At 39.6% G+C, this 26,933-nt stretch overlaps 1 protein-coding gene across 1 annotated transcript in view; it reads left to right on the top strand.

Moving 5' to 3' along the window:
- The window catches only part of slc2a15b (solute carrier family 2 member 15b), a 28,389-nt gene extending 5,325 nt beyond the window's left edge, over nt 1-23,064 (top strand). The window contains exons 3-12 of the mRNA XM_084715965.1: nt 3,900-4,060; nt 5,582-5,706; nt 6,506-6,651; nt 8,069-8,201; nt 9,341-9,528; nt 14,256-14,366; nt 14,894-14,995; nt 16,272-16,347; nt 17,609-17,736; nt 21,351-23,064. Of these exons, the coding sequence (XP_084572091.1) occupies nt 3,900-4,060; nt 5,582-5,706; nt 6,506-6,651; nt 8,069-8,201; nt 9,341-9,528; nt 14,256-14,366; nt 14,894-14,995; nt 16,272-16,347; nt 17,609-17,736; nt 21,351-21,578 (1,398 nt within the window). The 3' untranslated portion in view covers nt 21,579-23,064. The remainder of the gene's footprint in view (nt 1-3,899; nt 4,061-5,581; nt 5,707-6,505; nt 6,652-8,068; nt 8,202-9,340; nt 9,529-14,255; nt 14,367-14,893; nt 14,996-16,271; nt 16,348-17,608; nt 17,737-21,350) is intronic.
- The last annotated feature ends 3,869 nt before the right edge of the window (nt 23,065-26,933 follow it).

Below are 26,933 nucleotides of genomic sequence, written 5' to 3'. Positions count from 1 at the left end.
TCATGTGAAATTCCTCCTTATTTATCATATTCTTAGTGTGTATCACTTGCCATGTGTCAGTGATGTCTAAAGACTTTCTGTAGGGCTCTATTGTTGTGGAAGAACATTGCATAAGGGGAGGGGGGCTGCACTTTTAAAGAGGCGCTTTTCAGGGGTTTACAGTGAATTTTTCCCCCTACTAATCTGACCAGGGGCTCTTTTTTCCTACCTCACTGCATGGAACTAATTTGGATCATTTATCTTTTTGTAAGGTAACATGAGATTATGAATTATAATGGAAGTTTTATTTAGTGGTATTGAGTTCTTGCAATAAATGAACAAAGCAGAACAGAAAACAATGGGTGCTGTCAGAATACAGTTAAATGACAGAATTAATAACTGCTGGAAAAGAATAAGGCAGTACTGCGCACCAAGGGCTGCTGCGGTGCTCACATTTCAGTTGGCTGAATAACGGTGTAATTGCTGAATTTTATAACAAGAGTTACTGAGAAATATTTTTAATGAGGGTCGTTCTGTCTTGCTGATAGTGGATCCACTTGGGAGCATGTTCCCACAGTCCTATGTCCCCCAGGTCCCAGGTTCACAAGGTCCTATGTTCCCATGGTCTGTGTCCTCAGGGTTCTGTGTCCCTTAGGAACATAGGAAGGACCCCAATGCATTTAGTAAGGTCAACATTGAGCTAAATACAGTGTGTTGGACACTATGTTCATGAATGTAGCAGCACATGGTAGTTTTGGTGTTTGATCTCATGTGACACTGGGTCATCACTCCATTGTTGTTGTTGTTGTTGTTCCAACAATATGATACAGCACATCTGACTCAGAGGTCAATGCAAAGTACAGCACATAGGAGCTTCTGGCTAAGATTCAGTAGAAGTCAGATTATTACATGTGAATCTCCCTCCTTGCTGATCATGTTCTTAGTGTGTAGCACTTGCTATGAGCTAATGATTTTCCATCAGCCATGTAGGAGGTGTACTCAGTTTTTGATATCTCTGAACACTAAGCCCTATTGCACCGAAAGCAATATTTGACACACCTCATTTGACACACATCAAATGAGGTGAGGTGCTCCTGTGGTGCACAACAAGCATCAGATTTGTATCTGTTTACTTGTTTAGTTTGTTTATTATTAATATTTTATTTCTTCAATAAGATATTTTCCTCTAGGGGAGAAATACTTACCTTTTTTCAGGTCAGTTTCAGTCATTCTTAAACTGTGGGTTGAGGCCCACTTTTGGGGTGTAGAGCCACTGCAGGTGAGGTGTGGATGAACGTTTTCAGAAGTGCAGGTAGGATATAGACATTTGATGGAGGAGACAAGCATATAATGCAGATCTGTCTGTTTCTCACTGTTAACAGAGACTCTAGTCTACAGTATATAAACCACAGAACTATACAGTAACGTCAGGATTCATGATCAAAAAAGTTTTCATATCACATTGATGCTTCGTCCATATTCACAGTAGCTCTTGTAGCTCTCTCTAAACAGACTTTGTGGCTTCTGAAAAAAACACTTTGGTCCTCATTTAACTCTTCAGATTGAAACAACTGTGTGTACAGCCATTTAAAACAATAGATGTAAATAAAAATGTAAGCCCAAATGTAACGTTTTCAGCATCTTTGAACCTCTATGTATGCTGTCCTGATGAGTTACACTGTTGTTCAACCAGTAAATACATCTAAATTGACAAAATGAGAAAAATTTTTGACAAGAAGGTCATCAAGTCTGAGTAGAGATCCTATTTTTTATTATTACCAACATCTGTCATTAACTGCTTGCATGCTGTATGAAGGAGTTCCTTGGGGCTCATTATAGAAACGTCCTTACAATCTTCCTATTTCAAAAGCAATTCCTAATATCATGGTTGTGTCCTATCCTATCTTAGATATCGTATTTTATCTGAACTTTAGAAATCCTAACTAGAACTGTAAACTCGACCCGTCCTGTCATGCCTGTATCTGTGGTTAGACCTGTATACCTGCCTGTATCCTTGACAACAGCTCTCTCACTTCTCTAGTCTCTGGCTAGCTAGCTTCCCGCAATGGAGAAGAAAAGACAACTCGGGTGGAAACCCCATCTTTAGAGAGTTTTTTGTTGAGGAGAGGATACCCCACCAATTCGACTGATGTAACACATGGGAAAGCCCACCAATTTGAACAGACATTACATATTGATCTTAAAGTGCCATTGGTTTGTGTAGCCCCTCAACATATAATATTTCGGTGTTCAAATTGTTCCTCAGGGCTGAGTCAGGTAATTAGGTGGCTAGCTCCACGGCTAACCAAGTTAACCAAGCTAACGCCTGCAACAGACAACAGCAGATACCAGTTGGCCTCTTTTAGAAACAAGTGAGATAGCAAACTGCCATGTGTCCATCACATAACTCTGAGCTTAATCACCTTTGTACTGTATTCTTCCTCAAATTGGCCCTATAACATTTAATAACATCCATATGATAAGTTCAAATGGCACCACTTGAGATCAACAAAATACAGCACACTTGTAATCCTGATAGTGTCAAAACCAACCACATATAAAAGTCATCATAATAAAGACATCTCAAACAACTATGGTCAACTTTTAATTAAAAATGGCATAATAGACCGAATGACAGCAGTCATAAACATTCATAAAGACTCCTTCATGACAAGTGTTACAATAAAATGATGACAAATGAAATGTTACCCAACAGTGGTGCTGTCTGGGAAACCAGTTTCTGTGATATCACAGATCTTAAATGCCTCCTAGACTCAGACAAGAGAGGATTTCAGTCTTTGGAAGTTTCTGTATTGAGGACCTCTAAGTATGTGTTCAGTCTGAAGCCTGATTTCACACTGAAGATCCTGGTTACCTCCATTAATTCTTGCTCATCCAGCACCAGGCTGGTGCAGGGAAGTAATACTGAACATGAAGGAGGTCAGTTATACTGATATGTCAGGACTGTAATGTGCACACACTGCCAGCTTATACAGTTTCCCCGCACATGGTGTGGACAGTCACATTCTTGGGACAAATTGGACACACACTGTTCAGAGTTCCATGACAAATTGACAGATCTTTTCCTTCATCACTGAACTCTCTTAGACTCACTCATTCCTTCGAATTATCACTCTATAGCCTCACCATTTACCAATCATAATAATCTTTCAGTCTGTTAAGCAGTGTTTATACTGAAACTATTCAAACAAAGCAAAATGGACTCTTATTTTTCTGTCTTCTGTTTTAGTTTCCTGATGATTCATTTCACAGGAAGTGAGTGAATTGTGTCTCTTCTTGAGATAAATATGGTTTAATGTTCTGTAGGACTGTTTGATCTCAATGGATTCTACACAGATAAATCTAAATGAAATCTGAATTATGTTACACCACAAGAATAACATTCTGACAGTTTAGGATTCCTTTCTCTTTCAGCTTGATTTGACTTTGACTGTCTGGGCTCGATGAACTTCCTGTCTGTTCTAAAAATAAATCACATGGATGCGGTCACATGCTGAGTAAAACATCTCTTCCCATCCCACAGTGCAACATACATGCAACGCTGTGGAAATTGCAAGACTAATGTTGAAATTTTGATGTGTGACACTGCAGAAAACTTGATGATTTTCAGTGATTTCATGGTGACTACTATTATGCTTCAGGTGTATTTGATTTATATGAGGGTGTACAAATTAAATGTTTTCTTTCTTTCTTTTTTTCTTTCTTTCTGAGATCTTATATTTTTTTTTACTTCAAAAAGAAGCAAAATGAAATGCAAAATTTATTGGATGGATATTTGGGAAAAGGGGAAAACATTGTGTAATTCCATGTATATTGTATATGTATATTTTAATGAATTTATTTATTTTTCCCCTGCTGAACAGAGCTAATTTAACTCAATTATTTCTTTTTTCCACCAGTACATCAAAGACTTTTACAATGAGACGTTGGTAGAAACTTATGACTGGGCCCCAGATGAGGAGTTCCTCACCGTCTTGTATTCCCTCACTGTGTCGATCTTTGCTATTGGTGGGATGACCGGGGCGCTGCTGGTGGGCAGACTCGTTACCAAATATGGAAGGTTAGTGTGTGTGTGTGGATGATTTTTGTGTGTATAACAATGTGCAGTGCATCAGTCTCTGCTCCAGATGGTTCTTATTCTTTAAACATAGCATATGCAGGATTTACTGCTTGTAACCACACTATTTAAAGTTCCTTTCGAAAAAAAGTTTCCTTGAACAAGAGAGACAAAGAGCAGCAGAGCTTGAGAGCGAATGAAGTGAGGGAGTGGTGTAAGCAAAAACAAAGCAGTGAATCAGAGAAATAAAATATTATTTTTTGATTGTTCACAGCAATTTCATTCTAAAGCACAAGCGGCCACACCTCTTCACAGCACCAGGTGTTGTGTGAATACAGCTGAAGTGAACCTTCATGTTGTTGCTGTGTCCTCAGTCTGCTCTGCCTGTGTGTGAATGTGTGTATATCTCTCTCTGCAGCTCTCACAGACAGCGAAAAAAGTTGAATCATACACCTCTAGAGACTGTACATCATGGCTGATATTTCCGAAAACAATGCACATTACATGTCAATCTTTCAGTGTTATTGGTAAACTACATATAAAAGTAGTAAATAAAATATTTTTTGAAGTAACCTGCTACATTTAGCTCAGTAAGCTAGTGCCATAGTAAAAGTAACAAATAAAATTTGTTGTTAGGCCAAAATTAATAGAGACTCTGACTGTTTTTTTAAACCCATTGTGAGTTTTGAGTTTGAGTTTTGACCCTTTCAGGTTACTGTAGCTGGTCAGTGTGGAGTGTTGAAGCCAGAGTAGTAGATTTAGTTTGCAATGTGACGTCAGCAACTACCATAAGAAATATATGTCTCTAAGTATGAGTAAAATAATTGAAAATTTAATTGAAAGTGAAAATTGTTGTTAAGATAATATTACCACGATTGCAATGCTATTTTCTGTTTTGCATTAATGGTAATTTCCATTATGTGTTAGCATAAGAGTCTCAGCAGATACAGACACCACCATACACTACTAATGGGTCATAAGTGATGATGATTGACAGGGATTATTTTTATGAGTCTAGTTTTTTTTTCTTTTTAGGAAAATCCTGCATAGTATGCCTTTAAGAAAGCAAAGTGGGATCTCTGTGTGTCCAAACCAATAACCAAATAAAGATGGATGACACTTCTCCACTTCCTTCAGCTGTACAAAGATGAAGCCAAAATATCCTGATTACAGGCGCTGTCGTTTTGTGCTGGTGTCATTATTTGGAGCCAGAGTCTGCGCTGTAGTGACTGAGTTCGAGCCGCGGTGTGAGTTCCCACCTACACGGCCAGTGGACTGGCAGACTTGAACAAACATGAGCATAATAAGAACTACCAAAAATGGCAGAAACCATCTTTGTGAAAAGTATATTTGATGTGGTTTTTGAATTTTTAGTCTGGCCCATGTGCTATCTATTAACATTGGGGGGTAGGATTTATGGCTTGTACTGCAGCCAACCACCAGGGGGCGACTGAGATGCATTGGCTTCCCTGTTTGAGAGCTGTGATCCTGTCCATTTCTAAAATATGTTGATGATCCAAACAGGAAAGGGACGCTGGTGAGAGCCACTGTGCTGGTGTTTATAGGAGGAGGTCTCATGGGCTTCAGCAGGTGGTGCAGGATGCCGGCGATGGTCATTGTTGGACGCTTCATCACAGGAGTACACTCAGGTAGACCTGAATTAATTACAGTGTGTTTATTACCAATGCGCAAAAACCAGAAACAATTTTATTTTGTATACTACAGCCTATGCAGAGCTGTTTAATGTGCTTTGGTGGATTTGCAGTTGTTTAATTAAAATTATTCATGTTTTATTTTGAAAGTGCCTCAAATATTGTTTAGTGATTTTGTTCATGAGATGTTTTTTGAATCATTCCTACATTTCTTCTGATATTCAGTTGACTTTCATTTTGTATTAACAACTAAATATTAAGGTGCTCATACTAAGAAAGAAAACTATAAACACCATTAGAAATGGACATAAAGCTTGTAAAATCTTGATCCCCCCATCTCTAATATATTTATAAAATGCAACACAACCGACTTTGTCAGAGACAGTGCAACATCACTGACTTATTGGCATCTTTGCCCTTGTGTTTTCACTGTCCGCCAACATTCATCAAGGCATTTAATGTTTGACATTAAGAAAAACATACAGTTAGGATTAAAAATTAGAACACTGAATGTTAGGTTTTTATTTTTCAGGAAGAAGACAACCTAAAAATATTTTAGACACCCAAAAAAGAAATAACATCACAGAGGGAAAAAGGATTTTTGTTTTTTTTGTATTTTGTGATTTCTGTCAAAATGTTGAGAATAAAATGATAGAAGATAATGTAAAATGGCCCTAATAACAACAATACAACAACAATATTAACTGAAGACAAAATCAGATTTTCATCAAAATTAAACATATAATTAAACATATATTTAAGCCCAATGTAATCACACTTTTTCTTTCCCCCACAGGTATCTCTCTCAGCGTGGTGCCGATGTACCTTGGTGAGATCGCCCCCAAGAACCTGCGAGGCTTCTTGGGCCTCGTTCCCAGCATTCACATTTGTCTCGGGGTCTTCATCGCTCAGGTCCTGGGACTCCATGAACTGCTGGGACAGGTACTAATCATTCTGTTCAATGACATCATGAGGGAGGCCAGCTGGGTAAATTTGAATGAAATGCTTTATCAGTTACGCTCCCTCTGGACTGATGCTGTGCCCCGTGCATCATCCTTAATTTGTCAAGTAATAGACCTTTTTCACTGCAGCCATTTTGATATGAAATAGTAAAAGGTAAACACAGGCGTTACCAATGATGAGCCAACATGCACAATAGCAGCACTCTGGCTCGGTTTGACCAAAGCAATCATTTAAAAAAAAAAACAAAAAAAATACTTGTCAGTTGCTGAGCTGCCCTACTCTAACTGGTGCAACAAAAATTCTCTGGTCCTGCCGGCTTAATCTGTTTCTCTGGGTCTGAGCCAATGTGACAACAGAGAGCTGAAGCCGTAATATCACTTCTGAATTGTTTGACACAAATAGTAATTTTACATAGCAGAAATCAATATCAGTTTAAGTGTATGGTATATTTTAGACATTTTAGCTGCTTAATTCTGTCGGCAGACAGCCTTTTCCAGCAGAGGACTAAAACCTTCACTGCCTTGATCCACAGCAAGAACCGTTAGATCAGATTCAAACTAAAGTGTTAAAACACAGAAGTCACACAAGAACAAACAAATTAGCAGATCGAGGCAGAAGTAGACCAGTATCTCCCGTGTCCTGCGAGGTAAAATTTTGTCCAAGGAGTCTGGTGGCTGTGAAGAGAGCATAGATGGTAGCTTTAATTCCCTGTTGGAAAAGACTGGCTGATGGCAAAGTAAAGCAGTGATGCTGCAGCATGCTTTAAATACAGCATATACTTAAACTGATATTACGTTTTTTTAGGTGGTCCATTTGTTTTAAGGTGGTTAAAACACATTTTGCTGCTGTCCTGTCTACAGCAGTCCCTGTACAGCAGTAACTATAATGCTTAGCTTCTGTGCCTTGGCTCCTTAGAGAGAAGTCAATCAAACATGATCTGCTGCGCCCACACAGTCTGAGAAATGGTTCAAACAGCAAAATATGCTGTGTTTTAACTAGATCTTTGTAGATGCTTCATGAGAAACTAAACTTTGGTATCATGTATGTATTTTTACTATTTTAAGCCACATTTCCAGAAACTTTAAGTACACCAGTGTATTATTATAAATTATGGCACATTCATGTATAACTTATTGTATAAACATGAATAAGTAGCAGGATAAAGTATGTGAACACACTGTTGTGTTGTAATGAGAAAAAAATTGCTTAACATGTCCAGCTGTCCCTGTAGCGTCCCTCCTCCTTTCCTGTGTTTTCTTGTTTGTGGTAGGACTGGACGAGTCGATGCTCTTTCCATCTGCTCCGTTCTGTCTGATACAGTGTTAGAGAGAATGGGTTGATTAATTAGAATTGATTGTTAAATTATTAAAGGGTCATGTTTATTTTTTCCACACAGGAAGAGAACTGGCCTATGCTCATGTCACTGGTGGTGTTTCCTACCTTGATCCAGCTGATGCTGTTGCCATGGTTTCCAGAGAGTCCACGGTACCTGTTGATAGAGAAGGGAAATGTTCACGCCACCATCGCAGGTTAGACAGTGAACACTTCATCACCTTCTTTCCTATTTTTTTTTTTTTTTTAATATTTCATTATATAGGGTAAAGACTGTCATAGCTTCTCTTATTAAGGTCACACATATGCGATTGCAGGTGAGTGACCATCACCTGCTGAGGCAGATGTCTTCACTTTGGGTCGAGGCCGTGACTCTGCCCCCTTAAAGTTTACAAAAGTTGAAATCGACACAAATAGCAGACGCAGATTCACAGCCACTCCCCTTCATTTGCGTATGTGTGACCGAGCCTTCACACAGCATTGTAGCAGTAAATACTCAATTCTGATTGGTCAATTTAGGCATCTAAGCTATGTTAATTGTGGATAGCAGACTGTTGCTATGAGTAACAGACTGCATTGATAAATCATTGCAGCTATCAGAGCTAATCCATTAGTTGTCAACTATTAAATGAATCACTAACTCTTCTGATAATCAGCTAATTGTTTTTAAAGGAAAAAAATGTCCAAATTCTCTAATTTTAGCTTCTTTAAAACAAATATTTTATAGCTTCTTTAGTCCTCTAACTGAATATCTTGGGTGATGGATGAAAAAAAGTCATTTGAGGACATCACCTCAGACTTTGGGAAACAGTTTTCAACATTTTTCAACATTTTCTGGACCAAACAAATAATGATTAACTGAGAAAATGATCTACAGATTAATCAATAATGAAGATAAAAGTTAGTTCCAGGCTTAGTTGCTATGAATAACAGGCCGTTGCTATGGACCCAGTTCTGATCATGGACTCAAAATATTTTTTTTAATTTAATAATAATTAAATATTTTGTGTCAAATTATTGTTTGTTTTTTTATGTAAGCAGCTGTGTAATAAGTGGGATAATGTACAGTGAGCAGGTTGTTATTGTGAAATAAAGCCCTTCAGGGTGATTCAAGACCTCTCCACCTCCCCGTCGGGGTTTATTTCACAATAATGGCCCACTCGCTGTCCATTATCCCTTTCTTAACAACCTGTTCTTCTTGTTTCTCATTTCTCTTCTCTTCTTTCAAGACATAAAATCCCGTCTACTGTTACTGACCTGACTGGACTCAGAATTCTCAGAATTTTTATATCACATTTCTCCAGGTGGTAAAAGGTTTTCTTTCTGTCCTTTGCAGCCTTGAAGTGGTATCGTACTAAAGGAAATATCCAGGCGGAGGTTGAGGAGATGCAGGAGGAGCAGCGCTCTCTGTCCTCCATCCAGACCATCTCTGTGCGCAACCTGCTCACAGACCGCTGCGTTCGCTGGCAGGTCATCACCATTGCCGTGGTCAACATTGGCATGCAGCTGTCCGGCATTGACGCAGTAAGTGTGAGAAGCATTGTGGGCCTGTTGTCCTCTCTGTCTGTATATATATATATGTGTGTGTGTGTGTGTGTGTGTGTGTTTTCACATCTTAAATGTGCAAAAACTGTGTAGTTATTATATGAGAGAGTGTGAGCTCATATTGCTGTAGTTCCCAGCTGTGCTCCACCCATCTGCACCTCCTCCTGTCTATACATCACAGTCCCACATGCAGCCACTGACTGACTAAGCAGGGGGCACCGGGACCACGCCTCATTATCTCTCGGTCCTCTCCGTTAGTGTTACCCCACATAAGACGGTCGAACACATCTTTGTTCTCATCGCTCCGTGTGGATGGAAGCTCTATGCATGCTGGCTCACATGGTAATACCATTTCCCAGCAGGGGCACACCCCACTGAGTCCCACTGTCCCAGCTGTCTCAGATGGGAACACTGGAAGCCTTCAAACATCTAAATGACTCCATGTGTCCAGACTCTGTGTATACTATTGTACTGAGTCCAAAGTGAAAACTTCATTGTTGTTCCAAATATCCTGGGCGCTTGTCTTCATCTTTGCCAGAGGAACATGTAACAATTTCACAGTATGTGTAAGGCCTGAGATATTCTTTCTGTTAACTACGTGTTTGCACGCCCTCATATCCTGCTTCCATTTGGAGCATTACAGTATTCATTTCATTGACTAGTAATTTTCTGCATGGTGTTCTTCAAAAATGAGATGATAACTAAATTGAAAAATTAATTTGTGATGATAAAACTATTACAAATGATGGAAACATTAGGGAAGGGCAAGCAGATTCTGATCTGTTCGATGTTTATTCTTCCAGAAGCTCCGCTTTTCCCGCGGCTCTCTCCTCCAAAGCTACCCGAAGTTCAGCAGCTGTCTTAGGCCAAGAGGCTGCTCCACCCCAGTCCTAGAACAATGTTTTTGCTAAATATTATTAAATACTGCATTATTATGTGAAGCTGCAGTTATTTCAGGTGCTCGCTGTGGTGCTTTTTGATATAAATATGAGATAAATAACTTATCAGCATGGGGATACTGGCATCAGCTCCATGTCACTTCTAAACTACAGTGGCTTTGTAGTTTCAGAAACGTTTAAATAATGCATGACATAACATTTTAGTCAACTAAATCTCAGTCAACTAAAATTTTATGTATTTAGAAAAACAGAGCAATTCAGATGACCAATATAACTGTAAGTAGTTTTGGTTGTGCACGTCCTCTGAAAGTAATGCTACTCCACAAACACATGGTTAAAATGCAAGTATATCTCTGGCCAAACACTGATTTTTGTGGATTATTTTGGGGATCTGGAAGTACTCAAACAATTTTTCCTGCATTTCCATTTCCCAATCCATCATTCTTCAAGTAACCACGATAACGTCTGGGCATTCACATCATAAAGCAGTAGGTGCACATTGCTATATATTTTGTTTTGTTTTGTTTGTCTCGATCAAGTGTTTTTATTTTCTTTATTAAGAGACCACAATTAAGCAGATTTATGTGCTTCAGCCTTCACTTCATCCTGAACAAGGACCACAGCAAGTACTCTACCTTGTGCCAACATTTTTACATTCAGTGTTTACTCGTAACACAAACTATCTACAAAATTAGGTACTTAAAACACATATTTGTGCAGATACCCTGTATCATAGCAACCAAAGCACCTCAGCTGAAAAAAAAACAAAGCGCTCCCAGCTGGGTGTTTAGCTGAAAAAAAAAAACACAAAACACTAAGACAAATGACAGAATAAACTTTGTGTAAACCAAGAAGTAGAAATTAAATCTCTCTGTTTACATGTTTTCAAGAAAATTTTATATTGTTGCCTGGTAGCATAGAATTTCAGGATTAGGCCTTTGATATAATAACAAATCTTTTCTGACTGAATGTAATGCATGACCTCCTTAAACCAATGTCATTATATATGTACACACACACACACACACACACACACACACACACACACACACACACACATGTTCCTTGAGCCCTTTTCTTTGTTGGGGATCTAGGTGATGAACAATATTAACAATATTAGAAAACTTTTAACTTCAGAAATGAATGATGAATACACACTGAAACAGGATGCAGTCTGGGCCTGATTAAGAGGGCCGAGATGCTTCACCTGCCTGCAGAGCTGCCACTATATAGAGAAACACTTGTGAATCTTTGTCCCCTTTCTTATTTTCAAGATGAATGTCAGGTTAAGTGACATGAGAGAGGTGTCTCTGTACTTTTGCAGACTCTGCAATAATCTCCAATAATCGGTGGAATCACAAAGCACCGGTCTCGATTTATAGGCCAGTCTTGATTCTGACCCTCACCCAGGTAGTGATGATAAGATGAACTGATTTCAGCACAGAGTTACACAGCTCACTCTCAAACAGGCTAAGAAGGTAAATGATCCAGGAAGACCTCGGAGGATTCAGATTAGTCGGTTCAGACAGGTGCAGAGAGCCCTTCAGGTGCCTCCCTCTGGCTGTGTAATTGGGAGAAGACCTTGTTGTACACCCAGATGGACCAGAGGGACTACATCAGTCAGCCGCTTCAGGAACAGCTTGGGTTTGGCCTGGAAGAGCTGAAGGGCGTTTCTGAAGGAAATATGCCAAGGCTAGGGTTAGGGTTAGGTTTTTCTAGAAGAACGAAGACTTCTAAAAAATGAAAGAATTGTTTCTACCATATATGGATGTATATAGTCAAACAGCAATCCTTTGAGTCATTAGACACTGGGTAACTGATAAAACACCAGTGACAATCAGCACTCTTCATGTGTATGAAAGCAAAATGTCAAACATAAATAACACAAGATATCTGTTTTAAAAGGATAGTTTGGATTATTTAAAGTGGGTTGTATGAGGTACTTATCAATAATCAATGTATTACCTACAGTAGATGGCAGGCTGTAATAGAGCTGTACAACTCGTGCTAAAATGTTAATCACATTTTTTTTTCCTAGGAATTGAGATCATGATTCTCTCAGGCTATTTTTATTTTTTACGCCAAAAAAATATATCAAAGTGCTGGACTTAAACTTCAGAGTCTTTTGTAACAAAAGAAATACCTAAAGTCTCCTTTTCTTTCTTACTTTAGAACACTTAGTCAAAGTAAGTAAATGAAATGCTGCTCAACATAAATAAAATAGAGTGACGATGAACTGTGTAACATTTGCGTTATTGAGGTTGGTGTGGTCTGGCGGCTTGGATTTTGTATTGTGCTTTGTTTGTCCTTTAAGAGCAAGGGAATTGTGGTCGTTTAGAAATGAGATCATATATATGTGTGGCTCAAGATTTCAGTTTTCTTCCGATGAATTGTGTAGCCCTAGTCTAAACACCTCCAGTTCATGGAAGCAGAGCGCGGCACCAGCACGGAAGCTAAGCAATGTGCTGCTGTGACAGGGTCAGCAACAAAAACGTATTTTAGCCACTTAAAAAAAGGTCCACCTAAAAAAATCAATATCACTTTAAGTGTAAGTTATATTTAGAACATTTTCAAAGCTTTACCCTGCCAACAGATCGTATTTTCCGACGGGAAACACGTTGTAGAGGCCAAATATCATTCTCTTCAAATCAACCAAACTCCATAGGCAAAAACAGCAGTTTTAACTTGGAGAACACAGGATTTGCTGGTCTATTGCTGCCTCAACTGGTCAGTTTGTTTGTGTTATTGTGTGTCTTCAGTGAATCCAAACTAACCTTTTAAAACACCAAAGTCACACAATAACACAAGCAAATTGACCAGTAGAAGCAGCAGTAGACCAGCAACTCCCAAGCTCTGTGAGGTAAAATTACTTATTTCGCCTGTGGAGTTTGGTTGGTTTGGAAAGAGCAATATTTGGCTTATATAAACACGATTTCCCACTGAAGAAAGATATCTGATGGCAAGGTAAAGTGGTGAAAATATTCTAATTATGGTGTGCACTTAAATTGATAGTGATTTTTTTTTTTAAGGTGGCAAAACACGTCTTGCTGCTGACCCTGTTCACAGCAGTACATTGCTTAGCTTCCTGCATCAGTGCCCCTGCTGCTTCTCCAAACTTGGGGCATGTTGACTGTCAGCTTCTTTAAGTGATATACTAATTAATAAGTACCTCATACAATCCCTTCAAATACTTAAAATAATCCAAACTAGCCCTTTAAGATAGATTTCGATTCAGTGATTTTAGCCCACTTGTATATAGAGTAATTTTTCAGGGCAAATCATGTGTTCAGAACTATGTAATTGGTCCCAATTATTTAACTTTTTCAGATTGTTTGTGCAAGTTTTCTGTTTTGATATAGGCGTATGTATGCATACATACATACAGTGCTGCAATGGTGATGAAATAGTACATGTATGGTTACTAAATCAACAAGACAGCATTTAACTGCACCAATTGCGATCTCGTCCACACCTCATCAATGATGGATGTTGTATCAGCAAGTGTGATTAATGAGAACACACAAATTAATTTCAAGGGGAGCACTTGTCAGAAGTCCATACTGATGAAACGTTGCATCTCAAATGCATGAGTGATGGTCGACGGGATGATAATGATCACTATGATGAATCACGTTGAAACACCAAATAAGCAGAGCGACTTTTTGGCTCCTTGTGAAAAAAAAAGACAAACTTTGAGTTTCAGAGCATCTGTCTCTGAGTGTGTGTGTGTGTGTGTGTGGGTGTCTGTCTTTTTGTCGTCTGACATATTCATCATATTAATAAACTTAACGTCACTGTCAATTTCAGATTTGGTTCTACACAAATGACATATTTGACAACGCAGGAATCCCTGAACCATATATTCAGTACACCACAGTGGGAACTGGTGCCATTGAGGTCATCTCTGGGATGCTGGGGGTGAGTAAACATGATCACACTTTTTACAAACTAAGATCACATTATCCGTTGAATGCTGTGATTGACCAATCAGAATTGGGTATTTAACAAATTTGTGTGATACAGTGCTTGAACAGCCAATTGATTAGTGGGTCCAATGTGAGATTTTGCTGTTTTTCTTCATTTTATATCATTGTAAATTGAATACATTTTGCTTTTGGTGTGTTTTTTAAACAAAACAAGCACCTTCTGTCAACTTTGTCTCTGTGAACCTGTGATAAGGGTTTTCATAGACTTTCAAATATGAAAATAACCATTAGTTTCAGGCCAAATTATATATGTTATGTAGTGCTTAAACAGCAGAATGCAAATGAAAGGCTAATTGTTGACAGTTTTGATAATCCACATTGTTTCACACAGAGAAGGGAAAGTTAGAATACACATTATTTTCCTGTGGCCTGTAGTGCTGTTTATCTGTCTAGATGGTTGTGTTTTGGAGATAAGAGTCATAGAGATGTCTGATGATTGGGCCCGTTATTATTTTACAGTGTTTTACCATCGAGCGACTGGGCAGGAGACCTCTGATGATTGGCGGCTTCCTCTTCATGGGACTCTGCTGTGCTGGGATCACAGTGTCCGTCCTCCTCCAGGTACGGTGTCATCTGATGCCCCGCTCGTCTCGGAATATATGACATTGCAGACTTGCTGATTGTGGCGTAAGGCGTACAGTATATTGTTTTAAATGGGGCTAAGGATGTTAGAAAATTTACATAATTGTTTACCTAAACTAAAATCTGTCTGATTTATGGTGGGTTCCCTTTTTTCATAAAAAGCTATATGAACAGATAAACAAAGAACAAAGAAACTGGTTTTGCTTGCTGTAATTTTTTTCTCTTCAAAATAGATAACAAATATTATAACAGATATTTCTTCTACCAGAAGTTGCTCGTTATTATTCGGCAAAAAGTAATTTCAAGTCAGTAATGTTAAAAGCATCACTTTTTACTGTTATTTAAGTACATTTTTACATTTCCCCAATTTAATATGATTTCCACTACAACAACAAAAAACACACATAGAAGAAACACCCAGTTCTGGTCTTCTATCTGCATAGAGACACAGAGACAGATACAAATAATGATGATTAAAAAGGCTGCGATGTTAGAAGATATCGGTGTTGTACTAACTGAAGTGAAATTAGCTTGAGGTGAACTTTTTAGCACATTTTTGAAGAGAAGGAAGAAGGTGGATTTTGTTCCCCAGTTGAAGTCACATTAAGTGGGAATCTCATCAAGAAAAACCTGTTTCAGTGTTCATTAGTGGTGTCACAAATCTCCAAATCCATGATTCAGTTCGATTCACATTCACAGCTATGCCACAGTGAGACGGATCATTGGTTTTATGACAACTGTCATTTAAATTTTCAAATTCTTCTTTAAAAAGTCGTCATCTGTGTTGGTTTTTCTTCAGGCACTTGCCAGACACCACAAGTAGGTGAAGGTGGATAGAAAAAAAACAGAGTGACAGATTCTGCCTTTATTTCAATTATTGAAACTGATCAGTTTTCAATTTATATTGAAACTGGGACACCCCTAATATACACACTATTGTTTTAAGACAGATTTGAAAAATTGTGATCCTATCCTTTAAGAGTAAAATAACAAACTTTCACATAAGATTATTAGTAAAATTAGTAAAATGTTCTCTTCAGTAAACAATAATAAAGTGGGTGAAATTTGGAAAAACGGATTGGGAGGGGTTGTAGAATACTAAATGTCAGGAGAGCACTTGGTATAAACCATGTAACTGATATTTAACATATAATCAGAAGGATTAAATATAGTCAAATGAATAAGTATGAAAAACTGTGCAAATTGTTTACAACACATGACTTTAGACTCATGACTTGTGTTTGACCAATCACAGGCTCAGCTGCCCTTCATGCGCTACATCAGTGTGGGCTGCGTCGTCGGGATTATTGCTGGCTTCTGCATAGGTCCAGGTAATCTACCCTCTCTGCACTGGAAACCTCTGTTTAAAAACTTGAGATGAACATTTACAGCCCGCACACACACTGCACTAGGTTTGGGCTGCCCTGTGTGTAAGATAACACTGCTCCCTGCTGGAGGCTCGCACAACAGCAGGCACCAAATCTTCAAACCCAGCAGCACTCCCTCCCTGCTCCTCCTCTGACTGTGAAGAGATATTGTATTTCATTAGTCTTGTAAATTAGGAAATCATAACTGCCACACTACATCCATTCCCACAGCCATTTGTACAGCGGATGAGTTGAGTGAAGTGAATTAAGAGGCGATAGTTTACAACTTCAGGAGCCACGTTGAGTGGACCTGCGAGGATGATGAATTAGAACGAATCTGGTTTACATAGCGTCATTCGTCAAGCTGGAGAAATCTATACCTCGGCACACGGATGAGGATTTCTGTTGCCGCAATTAGACTTTTAATGGCTCATTGTTCATAAGCTAGCCGTGATAGATACGGTTTCCTTCAGACGAAACCTTGCATGCACAATGACCCACTCCCCCTCCCGTACATACCACAGATGTTGACAAATTGTGGCATAGTTATTGGTTTGACAATATTAAACCTTCTTCTATGCAATTATCATGCACAGATAATGAGGACATCATTTGGAAAGCTCATCATTAGAGCATATTAATGCATATTTCTCCTTCATAGCTTTCACTTCTAACAATGAAGAATTGTGTGTTTAAAACTAAGACAACATCTCGCAGATCCTGCATATCAAACTAATGAATTGCTAAAAGTCCTGGCTAAGCTATTCTGTTTCTTGTGGTTCGGAGTTGGACTTCTGCCAAGATGACAAACATCTTGCTCTCTTGTCAATCTATGATCACTGAGTAATAATGAACTCATAATGAAGTACATGCAGGAAAAAAAGGAGTGTAATATAATAGCACTGGGGCTCGAGGAATGTTTATCATTTGTTATTCTGTTTATTTAGAATGACTGCCAGAGAGTAGTCCTGAGTGGGAATATTGATAAACTAATTGATGAATGAAGACGCTGATGTTAATTTCACAACACCCAATAGATTCATACAGCTGTACGGAGTGCTTAAATGTGATTTGTATTATGACAGCTTGATAGGATGCCTGGTTAGATCAGACCAGTAGATGAGCTGCATGTGGAGTGAAGCATGACTGATTGAGAAGGCAAGAGTTGTCAAAATATGTCCTTTAAAAATAATGCAAGTATGGTTTTTTTGTCTCTTTTGTGCAGCTGGGGTGCCGTTCCTGATCACCGCAGAGCTGTTTAAGCAGTCACATCGACCAGCTGCCTACACTGTGGCCGGTTGCCTCAACTGGTTGTCCAACTTCACCATCGGCTTCGTCTTTCCCTTCCTAGAGGTCAGAGCAAACTCAAATTGCACCTTCATTCTGGTCACACTGAGCTGAATTCTGTTATTTATTATTTTATTCTCATCATTACCCTTTGTTTTTGGCCCCTTATTGTCCTCTTACACAAATTTAAGTCAGATATATGATACTAAGCTATTACCTGGGCATTACTTTGGTAATTACATGGCATTACTTAATTACTGCCTCCTTCAAGGGTAGATATTTCATGCCACAGTTGGTGGGGTTAATAAATATGTCCCAGTGGGAGCTATGATGGGGGCTTTTATGAGTCGGTATGCTTCATTATAGATACACTAAAATAATATAGCTAATATAGCTACAATAAATTTATATAGTTATAATAAAATAAAGAACTATAACTGCACTAGAATAATAAAGCTATGTATGAATTACTAAGATAATTGAAACAGGCATTTAAAAGTAATACAAAAGTTACTTTTGAGAGAAGTGACTAGTAACTGTAACTAGTTATTCAATTTCAGTAACATGGTGCAAGGGGAGATGGAGAGATGCTGTGTTGCTGCCAGAGGAGTGCCGACTATGATTACAACACTGATGGGAATAAATTACAGAATAATATATTTATGTGTATTTCTCACTTTACCCCTGATGGTCTGAGCAATTCAAGATTTATTGTTAGTCACTTAATTCATATATTAAGTATTGTGGCAGTTAAAAAGACACCTGGGGCTACAGGTTGGTATTGGAACAAACCACTGTGAGGCATAATGAGGGGGAGGACTTAAAACTTGTTGTGCATCTGTGATGACTGTATTGTTATTTAAATTTTAAACCATGTCATGGACATGTCCCTACCATCTCTACCCAGTTCTACACCTTTTGCCTCTTTATTGTCCAACTATAATTACCATGTTATTTTTGAGCTGTAATGCATATCTGCAAACCTTGAGACCTCAAAAATAGGGAGGAATTTGCAACCAAAGTGGATGGTATAGATGTCCTCCTCTAGAAAAATGTGAGAATAATAGGTACAAATTTTATGGCAAACCAGTGCCTGCAGATGACCTCCAGTATAACTGACACTTAACTGGAAAACACAATGGGACCACAGCATTTAGCCTTACCTGGTCCAAGTTCAAATTTGATTACAATAACACAGAAAATGAACATTTTACAAATCTTTTTCTAGGTGTATATTAGTTAGGCTACTCTTTAAATTGTTGCCTTTCCTTTAAAACTTTCTATAAAACCGACTTTTAGTTGTAGGGTTAATACACACTGCACAGTGCCAGAAACAGATTGTGATAACAAAACGGAAAGAAAGGTGTGAAAATGTATCATAAGTTGGGAGTACTGATGACCCCAGGAGGAAACTGGGAGAGGGCAATGAAAAACAGTCTCCCAGGAAAATCGTGAAGGTTACAACTATGCTATAATGTGAAGTGTGACCGAACATTTTCTGTGCCCAAAGGTTGTTTATTTTGTATCTTTAGTCTTGTTGGCATTAAGACTCTCAAGTCCATCTTGCCATTTCCTGCACATCTGTTGTGGCTCCACTTGCAGTGTCAGACACATGGCAGTTATGATAAGGGCTGTCTGCTCTTGTTTGAATAGAGGCGACTCCCCAAATACCAATAAAATTACCAATTAAAATGGCGACCTTGCTGTCTGTCATTGTCCTCAGTGCTGTTCTAGTCGAATGGACACAAAGTAAAGAGGACAATGATCTGCCCTTGTGACAATAGAAACCTGCACTAATCCATGTAACACATGGGCTCTCTCTGACGTCCTCAATCTTTGTTTTCATTTCACAGAAAATGTGCAAAGCTACTAAGGTGTCCAAATCCATATTTTTGACTTGGAGCTTTGCTAGCAGTGTCCCGGTGCCTCCTGTCTTTGTGCTAAGCTAGGTTCAATATCTTGTTTCCTAAAACTCTATGAACTTTTCAGGAACATCCAGCTGATTATTTTGGCTTCACTGCCCATAACTTTACCGTTTTGTTCTCAGTCTTGCTGCTCTTCAACATTGCAGCAACAGGCACCTGTCTTAAGCAAAAAAGCTTACACCGTACACTGTACGTTTCCTGTATGACAGACAGGCACAGTTAGCGTCTAGCTGCTAACATAGCATATCGATTAATCTAATCTTTTAAATATATATTTTTTGAGGCAGGAAGTGAGTCGCATGTTAAATACTAACAGCAAAGGTGGTAATGATCTACAATGTGTCTGAAAAAACAGCAGGGAGACTGAACATTTTGTTCATTTTTTCAACACAGTATAACATCACACAAGTCTTGTTCACAAAAAAATACTTGCGGACTTATTAACACGATGGAACTTTCAATAGTTTCACGCCTCCTGTCCCCGCCTAAACCCAATGTGTCATTATGGTCCCTGGAGTCCTGTACATCACCTTAGTAACTGTGTTCCCAGTCATCTAACAGGACCACGAACTTAGGGTGTTTTCACAACTGTAGTTTGGTTCATTTGGTCCGGACCAAAAGAAAAAAGAGAGACGTTGTTGCATTTAGTCCTTTTTTTACAAACGAACCAAGAGGAGGAAACATGCAGTTTTATAGACTCAAAGGTAACTTGTTGATTGGACAGTTTTGGTGATTGTCATTGTGTATATTGTGCATATTTAAGCTCACAAAGAAATAACCAATTATGAGCATTATTCAGCAAATCATGGCGTGTATAATGACTGACAGATCGAAACAGGACGCAAGGATGTGTCTTGTAGCTGACAGGACGCTGCCTTGCTGACCTGCTGTAGCTCGTATGTGCGCGCTGCAGCACTGCGTCTGCCAAACCCATAGTATATCTTTATATACTGAGTTTACAGAATTGTTAGGAGGAGAAGAAAAGAATAAGAAGGATGCACTGGGATTTTTGTTGTCCCCCGTTCAGAGAGAGATAGAGAGGGCTGGAGGAAGGAGCGAATCTGCCTGTTCCCAGATTTTTCCTGTATGACATACAGTTATATTACTGCGGGATCACTGTCACCCACTTTTTAATCAGACAAAGCACACAGAGTAGGATACAAACGCAGCAGCTCCTGACCTGTTAATAAGGCGAAATACCTGCGCTGAAGTACTTACCTGTCACAAAATGAGTTTCATAAATACAGGCTGTGCATATCTTATGAATTATATGATCGTCTCCTGAACAGATTTAATGATCAGCAGAGGGATTAATGAACAGTTTAGCTTTTGAAATCATGCTAATATCCCACCTTCTATCGTAAAAGCTTGTGTTTGGTTAATTTGCTTGCACAAAAAAACATAGACCAGAGTCTGTTTTGAACCGCACCAAGACCCATCTCTTCAGGTGGACTCAGTCTGGTTCTTTGGTCCGCACCAGGGTTCAATTGACAGCTTTCACACCCACTGAAACACTAAACAGGCAAAGAGACCATGGTCCATTTGAACCAGACCAAATAAGGCAGGTGTAAAAACACTCCCGCCTTTTTAAAATCCATGACTAATGAATAATTCAAAATATAGTTGACTAAGACTCTTCTCACTGACTAATGGTTTAGTCAACTTTGTGAAGAAAGTCAGTGCAGTGTTAGTTTTGTTTGAACATGCATGTGCATTCTTTAATTCAAAGTAACACTGTGTGTCCTTCCACCACAGATGGCAACAGGTCCTTACTGTTACCTGATCTTCTGCGTCATCTGCTTGGGAGTGGCTGTCTACACCATCTTCATTATTCCGGAGACCAAGAACAAAACCTTTATGGAGATCAGCCAAATGTTCGCTACCAAGAACAACATCCTCAAAGAAGAGTTGACCTCCAATGGTCATCTCAAGCTGGCTATGATGAACGGATACGGAGCCCTCGGCAAGCAAGATGAAAAATAAACAGGGGAGCGGAGGTGGACCTTAATGTAGATGTTGGTTTGAAATGACTGAAGTAACTGTAGCAGAGAGAAAAGGTGGAACCTCCATGAGGAGATCTGCTGCTTCATGTAAAAAAAAATTACAAAGACCATGTGTACACACAAAAGGAAAATATTGTAATAGATGTTTCTACTCACACAGTAATTCCTGTTTTTAACAGTTAATCCCCAGTCAGAGTGTAGCTCCTGTACAAGATGCGAGACAGAAGTCACGCAGTCATGCGTTTCAAATCAACTATCAGTGACATTTTAATCCATTTCTCGGCATCTTAAAGCATTTTTACGGGAGCTCAGTTGGTTTCTCACAGCGCTCTCACAAGTTTTAATCTCCACATTAGCCTCATGTTCTTTCAACACATCCCATGATCACTTTGACGTTCATATTCAGCTTCAAATGCTGTCTCTGTGGCTCAATAGAGAGCAAAAATGTTTATTTAGTGACAGTAATAACGCTGAGCTTCTATCAGTGTACTTAAAGACGGTATAAAAGCTGTTCCTCTCATGTTTCCCTCATAATAATATCATATTTACTGTCCCCGTGTGTTTACAGCATTGAGCTCAAGGTGAATGTGCTGACCAAGAACTTGAGCTTGTGTTTGTTTTGTCTTTCTTTTCATCTTTCGTTCAGTTTTGTGTCTCTTTTTACATAAGAGAGCTGGATATTGTGACTACTGTAGTAGTCATTTCATAGGTCTTGTTCAAATACATGCAAATACATGCTTGTTAAAGTGTTATAATTTATCAATATATCACATCAAAGTAGCTGTAAAAGTTTGTTCAGTCGTTTTTTAACTGCTGTATGTTTTACAAGATCTTTTTGTATAATACATGGTGGAGTCAGTGACAGTGAGCTACATCTACAAAATGAAGAAATACAGATGTTTCAATATGTAAATCTGCCTTTTTTCTTTGTTTTTCTGCTGCATTGAACTGTAAACTGCTTTGCTGATTGAGCCTCCTAATCACAAGCAAACAAAATAAGATTTTTAAAAATCAACAGTAACTCGTTTTCCAAGTTTACCCCACTGTACCATCAAACAATGAGCAGCTCTCCTGTGCTACCACAGTACTTTAACTTCTGTTGGGGCCAGTGTTTACTTCACATTCATTTAGCTGTGGTGATGCCAGGAACTGGTCTAGAAAATTACAGTAAAGAGATCATCATCTGGCTTTACTGCCTCTCACCAAAAGCAACCAACATAGCAAAATAACACTTGGAATTACAGCAGAAATACATCAAGAAACAAATACCCAAATAAAATGTGGGCCTTACAACCACAACCAAAAATGATTCCAAACACTGATGTAACTGTAGAAGAAACACTAAAAGCCTGAAGAAGCTTTTCATTACAAAAGACAGGACTGGAACTAAAACTGTAGAGTCACTCTTTACTGTATAACTGGTTTATAAATTGCAACTAATGGTTAATAAATGGTTTCCAAGTGAGGTTCAAAGTGCGTCCTTGACTTTGGAAACAGCATTTGATGATAAAAACTCCATTTAGTAGCTGGTCTCGAGCTTTTAATCATATTACGTGATCTTCATCAGCACATGAGCTCAGTTGAGGTTAAGTTGAGGACAGGATAACATAACAAAGAAGTCCTCAGACTGCTCAGAAGAATTACTACAATTCTGGGTAAGCTGCATCTGCTGATGAGAATCCTATACTATGATCAAAGGCTCCAAAACAACTACTAAAAGGACATTTCTATTTGGTAATAATCCAGTTTTAAATGTAAAATGAATTCATGTTCAGAAGTTTCTCACTTTCTAATCAGCTACAAAGTCTGCCCTTGTAGATGTCAGCAAGTCATTAAAGATTTTTCAAAAATTATCAAACGATGTGACAGAGTGAAAGACGTGTGATGAACCTGCAGGGAATAATCACCTGAATCAACTCAAATCACACGAGATTTCTGCACGAGTCGGGTCAGATATTCATCAGCTATGATAGTCGTTTCACAATGAAGACAACAACTCCCATGATCCCATGCTACTTCAGGGTGACATCAAACTACGTCTTATCCCTAGTGGTCGAACTTGCATATGGTGCATTTTGGCGGAGACCAAAACCAAAGCTAAAAGAAGAGTGAATATTGAACTTCCATGACTACAAATTAATGATAAAGTTTCTCTGTAACTGCTCGAAAGTGAGAACCGACAGCGGCTGTGAAACTCAGAATGGACAAGCCAAACACTGGCTCAAGATATGGCCTTTCACATTTTTTTCTGAGCTACAGCAGAAACTGAAAACCAAAAAAGAAGAAAGAAAATGATGGCGCAACATGGTGGACTCCACAGCCTTGATATGAATGGCTTATAACAAAAACAGTGAGTCTTATTTTGAGGCGATTATTCACTAATGACAGCATATTTATGAATATTATATTCCATTCCTGCCATATTCTGCCAATAAATCGCAGTTGATCTCACATGCTGGACCTTTAAATGTCTAAAACAAGTAACAACCAACCAACAAACTTACATCTCCTCAGTATATGGATCTATGACACTGTGTATTAATATTACCTTGTTTTCTGCCTCTGGTTCCCTCAGTGAATATGACTACATGTTCAGTTACTGAATAGCTGCATCTCTGTGCTCAACATGTGAATGAGACACTTTGGAGTTAAAGTAAGGGAGGTTATGACCAGTGATATTTCTGTCATTCAACTCAAACTGTGATCATAGCGTGCAGCATAGCGTTCTCTCACTGTGTAAAACTGTCATCATCCTGACTGCAGTCTGCTGTCAGCCCGGGCTGCAGATTTGCCATACCATGTGACACTGTATGGTAAATCTGGGAGTCGTACAGTATGTTGAAGGATGGGAAGTGGCGCTCCTCTCCCTCTCATCTCTTCCCACTGCCTTTAGGCTGGCTGATCCATCTGTCAGCCCCTGCACGAGGGCCCTGCAAACCCCCAACTGAGGCAGAATGGATAAATGTTGTCACATCGCTGCTTGTCCTGACATCACAGAGGAGAGAGAGAGAGAGAGAGAGAGGAAGGAGAGGGTCGACCGGGCCAGTGTGAGAAACATCAGCATACCACATCTGGATTGTTTTGGTACATCTGAGTGTAACAGCTCTTTCAGACATGGCCTCCCGTCACGGAGAGGAGGGAGGGGGAAGGTGAGGCAAGCTGGGTGATTGAGAGTCAACCTTTTGAGCTGTTGATTTGTTGCTGAATGACAAATGGACAGTAGAGTTTGAGTCCTGAGAGAGGACAAACAGGGGCTGCAGCGTGGCTGTTCATATGTAACGTCACTCCTAAACAAAGGGCTCCTTGTCACCGACACTACAGTATATTTCTGTGGATAATGCCACAGCATTGTGCACATGTGAAAACACACTCACAGACTCTCACACACGCAGGCTCACTCCGCCTCGGGCAGGCAGAGGCTATAAATCAAACAAATAGCATCACAGCCTGGCGAAGGAAGCATTCCAACAGATAAAATGCTCTCCCACACAACAAAGCCACACTCACTGCGTAATTAATTGCAACAAATTACCTCTTCTTCTCCCTGTCGGCCCCCACCTCGCCTCTTTTACGGCACTGACAAGCGCACTACACGCTCCTGCGCGCGGGTGTGTACGCACACGCAGCGCACACTCCAGCGTGCATCATGGCACCGGTGCGCACACACACACACACACACACACACACACACACACACACACACTCGGCCTGCACCCTTCATAAGTGCTTTAATGTGGCTTATTGCAGTGTGCGGTCCCCTTAGCCGTGGAAATATTCGCTTGACGGATGTGCTTTGTCGCCGGCGCTCCCCGGCGGAGGGCGGCTGTCAGGGAGGAGATGATAACATTAACAGGGAGGCAAGGCGATGACAAATGCCTGTTATCAGCGAACGAGGCCGGTGACAAATCGAACGGCAGAGCCCAGGCAGCCCCGGCGCGGCGTAATAAAAAAGAAGATGGATGGCACACCCAGGCAGGGCCCGCGTTAATGCGATTTCCACTGCTCTCCCTGACTCCCAATTAAGGCTGGGGGGGAGGGAGGGGTGGTGGAGGAGGAGGGAGAGAGATGTGGAGTGCAGGAGAGAGGAGATTGTGTGCCTAGTGGATGAGAGTGTGAGAGGAAGGAGAAGAGCTAAAGATGGTGCAAGGAGGGAAGATGGGAGGAAGGGAAGGGTGTCGGACTGGGGGTAAAAAGCCATGGCCCTCATGTGAGGAGGAGGAGGAGGAGGAGGGTGGGTTTGGGGAGGGGCCCATAGAGAATGCACAGGGTCCAGAATTTTCTGCTACGCCCCTGTAATGGAGGAAGGGGTGTAAATGTGAGGGCAGGAGGTAGATGCAGCGGCACATGAAGAGGATATATGTCACTAAGGATGAGGCGAGTGACAGGAACAAAGTGAAGGAATCACAACAGAACATGCAGCTTTAATTGTCTGCAGAGCCCATCTGCTTCCTCCTCCCTCCCTCCCCCTCTTCTCTTTTACTCACATCTCAATCAGGGCCCTGTCTCAGAGGCATAGGTTGTTATGTGTCTCTGCGGCCAGGTGGAACACCATTAGAGCCTTTCAAACAGAGACAGTAATGAACAACCCCCCAATAACACTCCCTCTTTACCTTTGGATGGTGAAATGTCTGAGCAAAATCCTACTATTTGTTTTAACTTTTAAAAAGTTAGTGTTCTGGCTGTCTTAAAATTTTAAGTTGGCTGAATTTGAAAAGACAAGTTGAGGTATAATTTTGTAAAATAAATTTAAGAAGAAATCAATTTTCCTAGTCAGATCAGCCAGATTTGTTGGTTTTCTCCTGTTTTTAATTATTTTAATTTGAACACGTTGGAATTTTGAACTAATCTATATTGCTGCGTTCAAGTGGAACTCATAAACTCGTAACTGCGACATGAAAGGAGGATGTTCAAATGGGCTCATCTTGTAAACACGGTAAACAACCCCATTTGAATGCACCATATGAAAATGTCAGCTTGGGATGTGAGAAATCTTAATGCACTGTAAAAAAAAATGTCTTAGCTTTAAAAAGTAAGTTTCCATGCTTCCTTAAAATTGAGGGAGCTACTGGCTGCTGCATCTGAGTCTGCCGCCATGTTGATTAGGTGTGTGTGCATTGTTGTTAGCTCATATATGATGTGTGACAAATAGGATTGTGGCTAATCTGGCTAATCTTTTTCAAGATGCAAAAGTTATGTCCTCTCCATTGCACTGGGATGAAGTGAGTCGATCAAGTTTACATTTGTACCTAAAATCAATTCTCAGTTTAAAGGGATGATACATTGATTCATCAACTGACTGAAAATTATTCATTCATTCATTTTCTGTAACCGCTTA

This window comes from Lutjanus erythropterus, chromosome 3, assembly GCF_056507025.1.
Source record: "Lutjanus erythropterus isolate fLutEry1 chromosome 3, fLutEry1.hap2, whole genome shotgun sequence".
Classification (NCBI taxonomy): domain Eukaryota; kingdom Metazoa; phylum Chordata; class Actinopteri; order Lutjaniformes; family Lutjanidae; genus Lutjanus; species Lutjanus erythropterus.
This window is presented reverse-complemented; position numbering and strand designations above follow the sequence as displayed.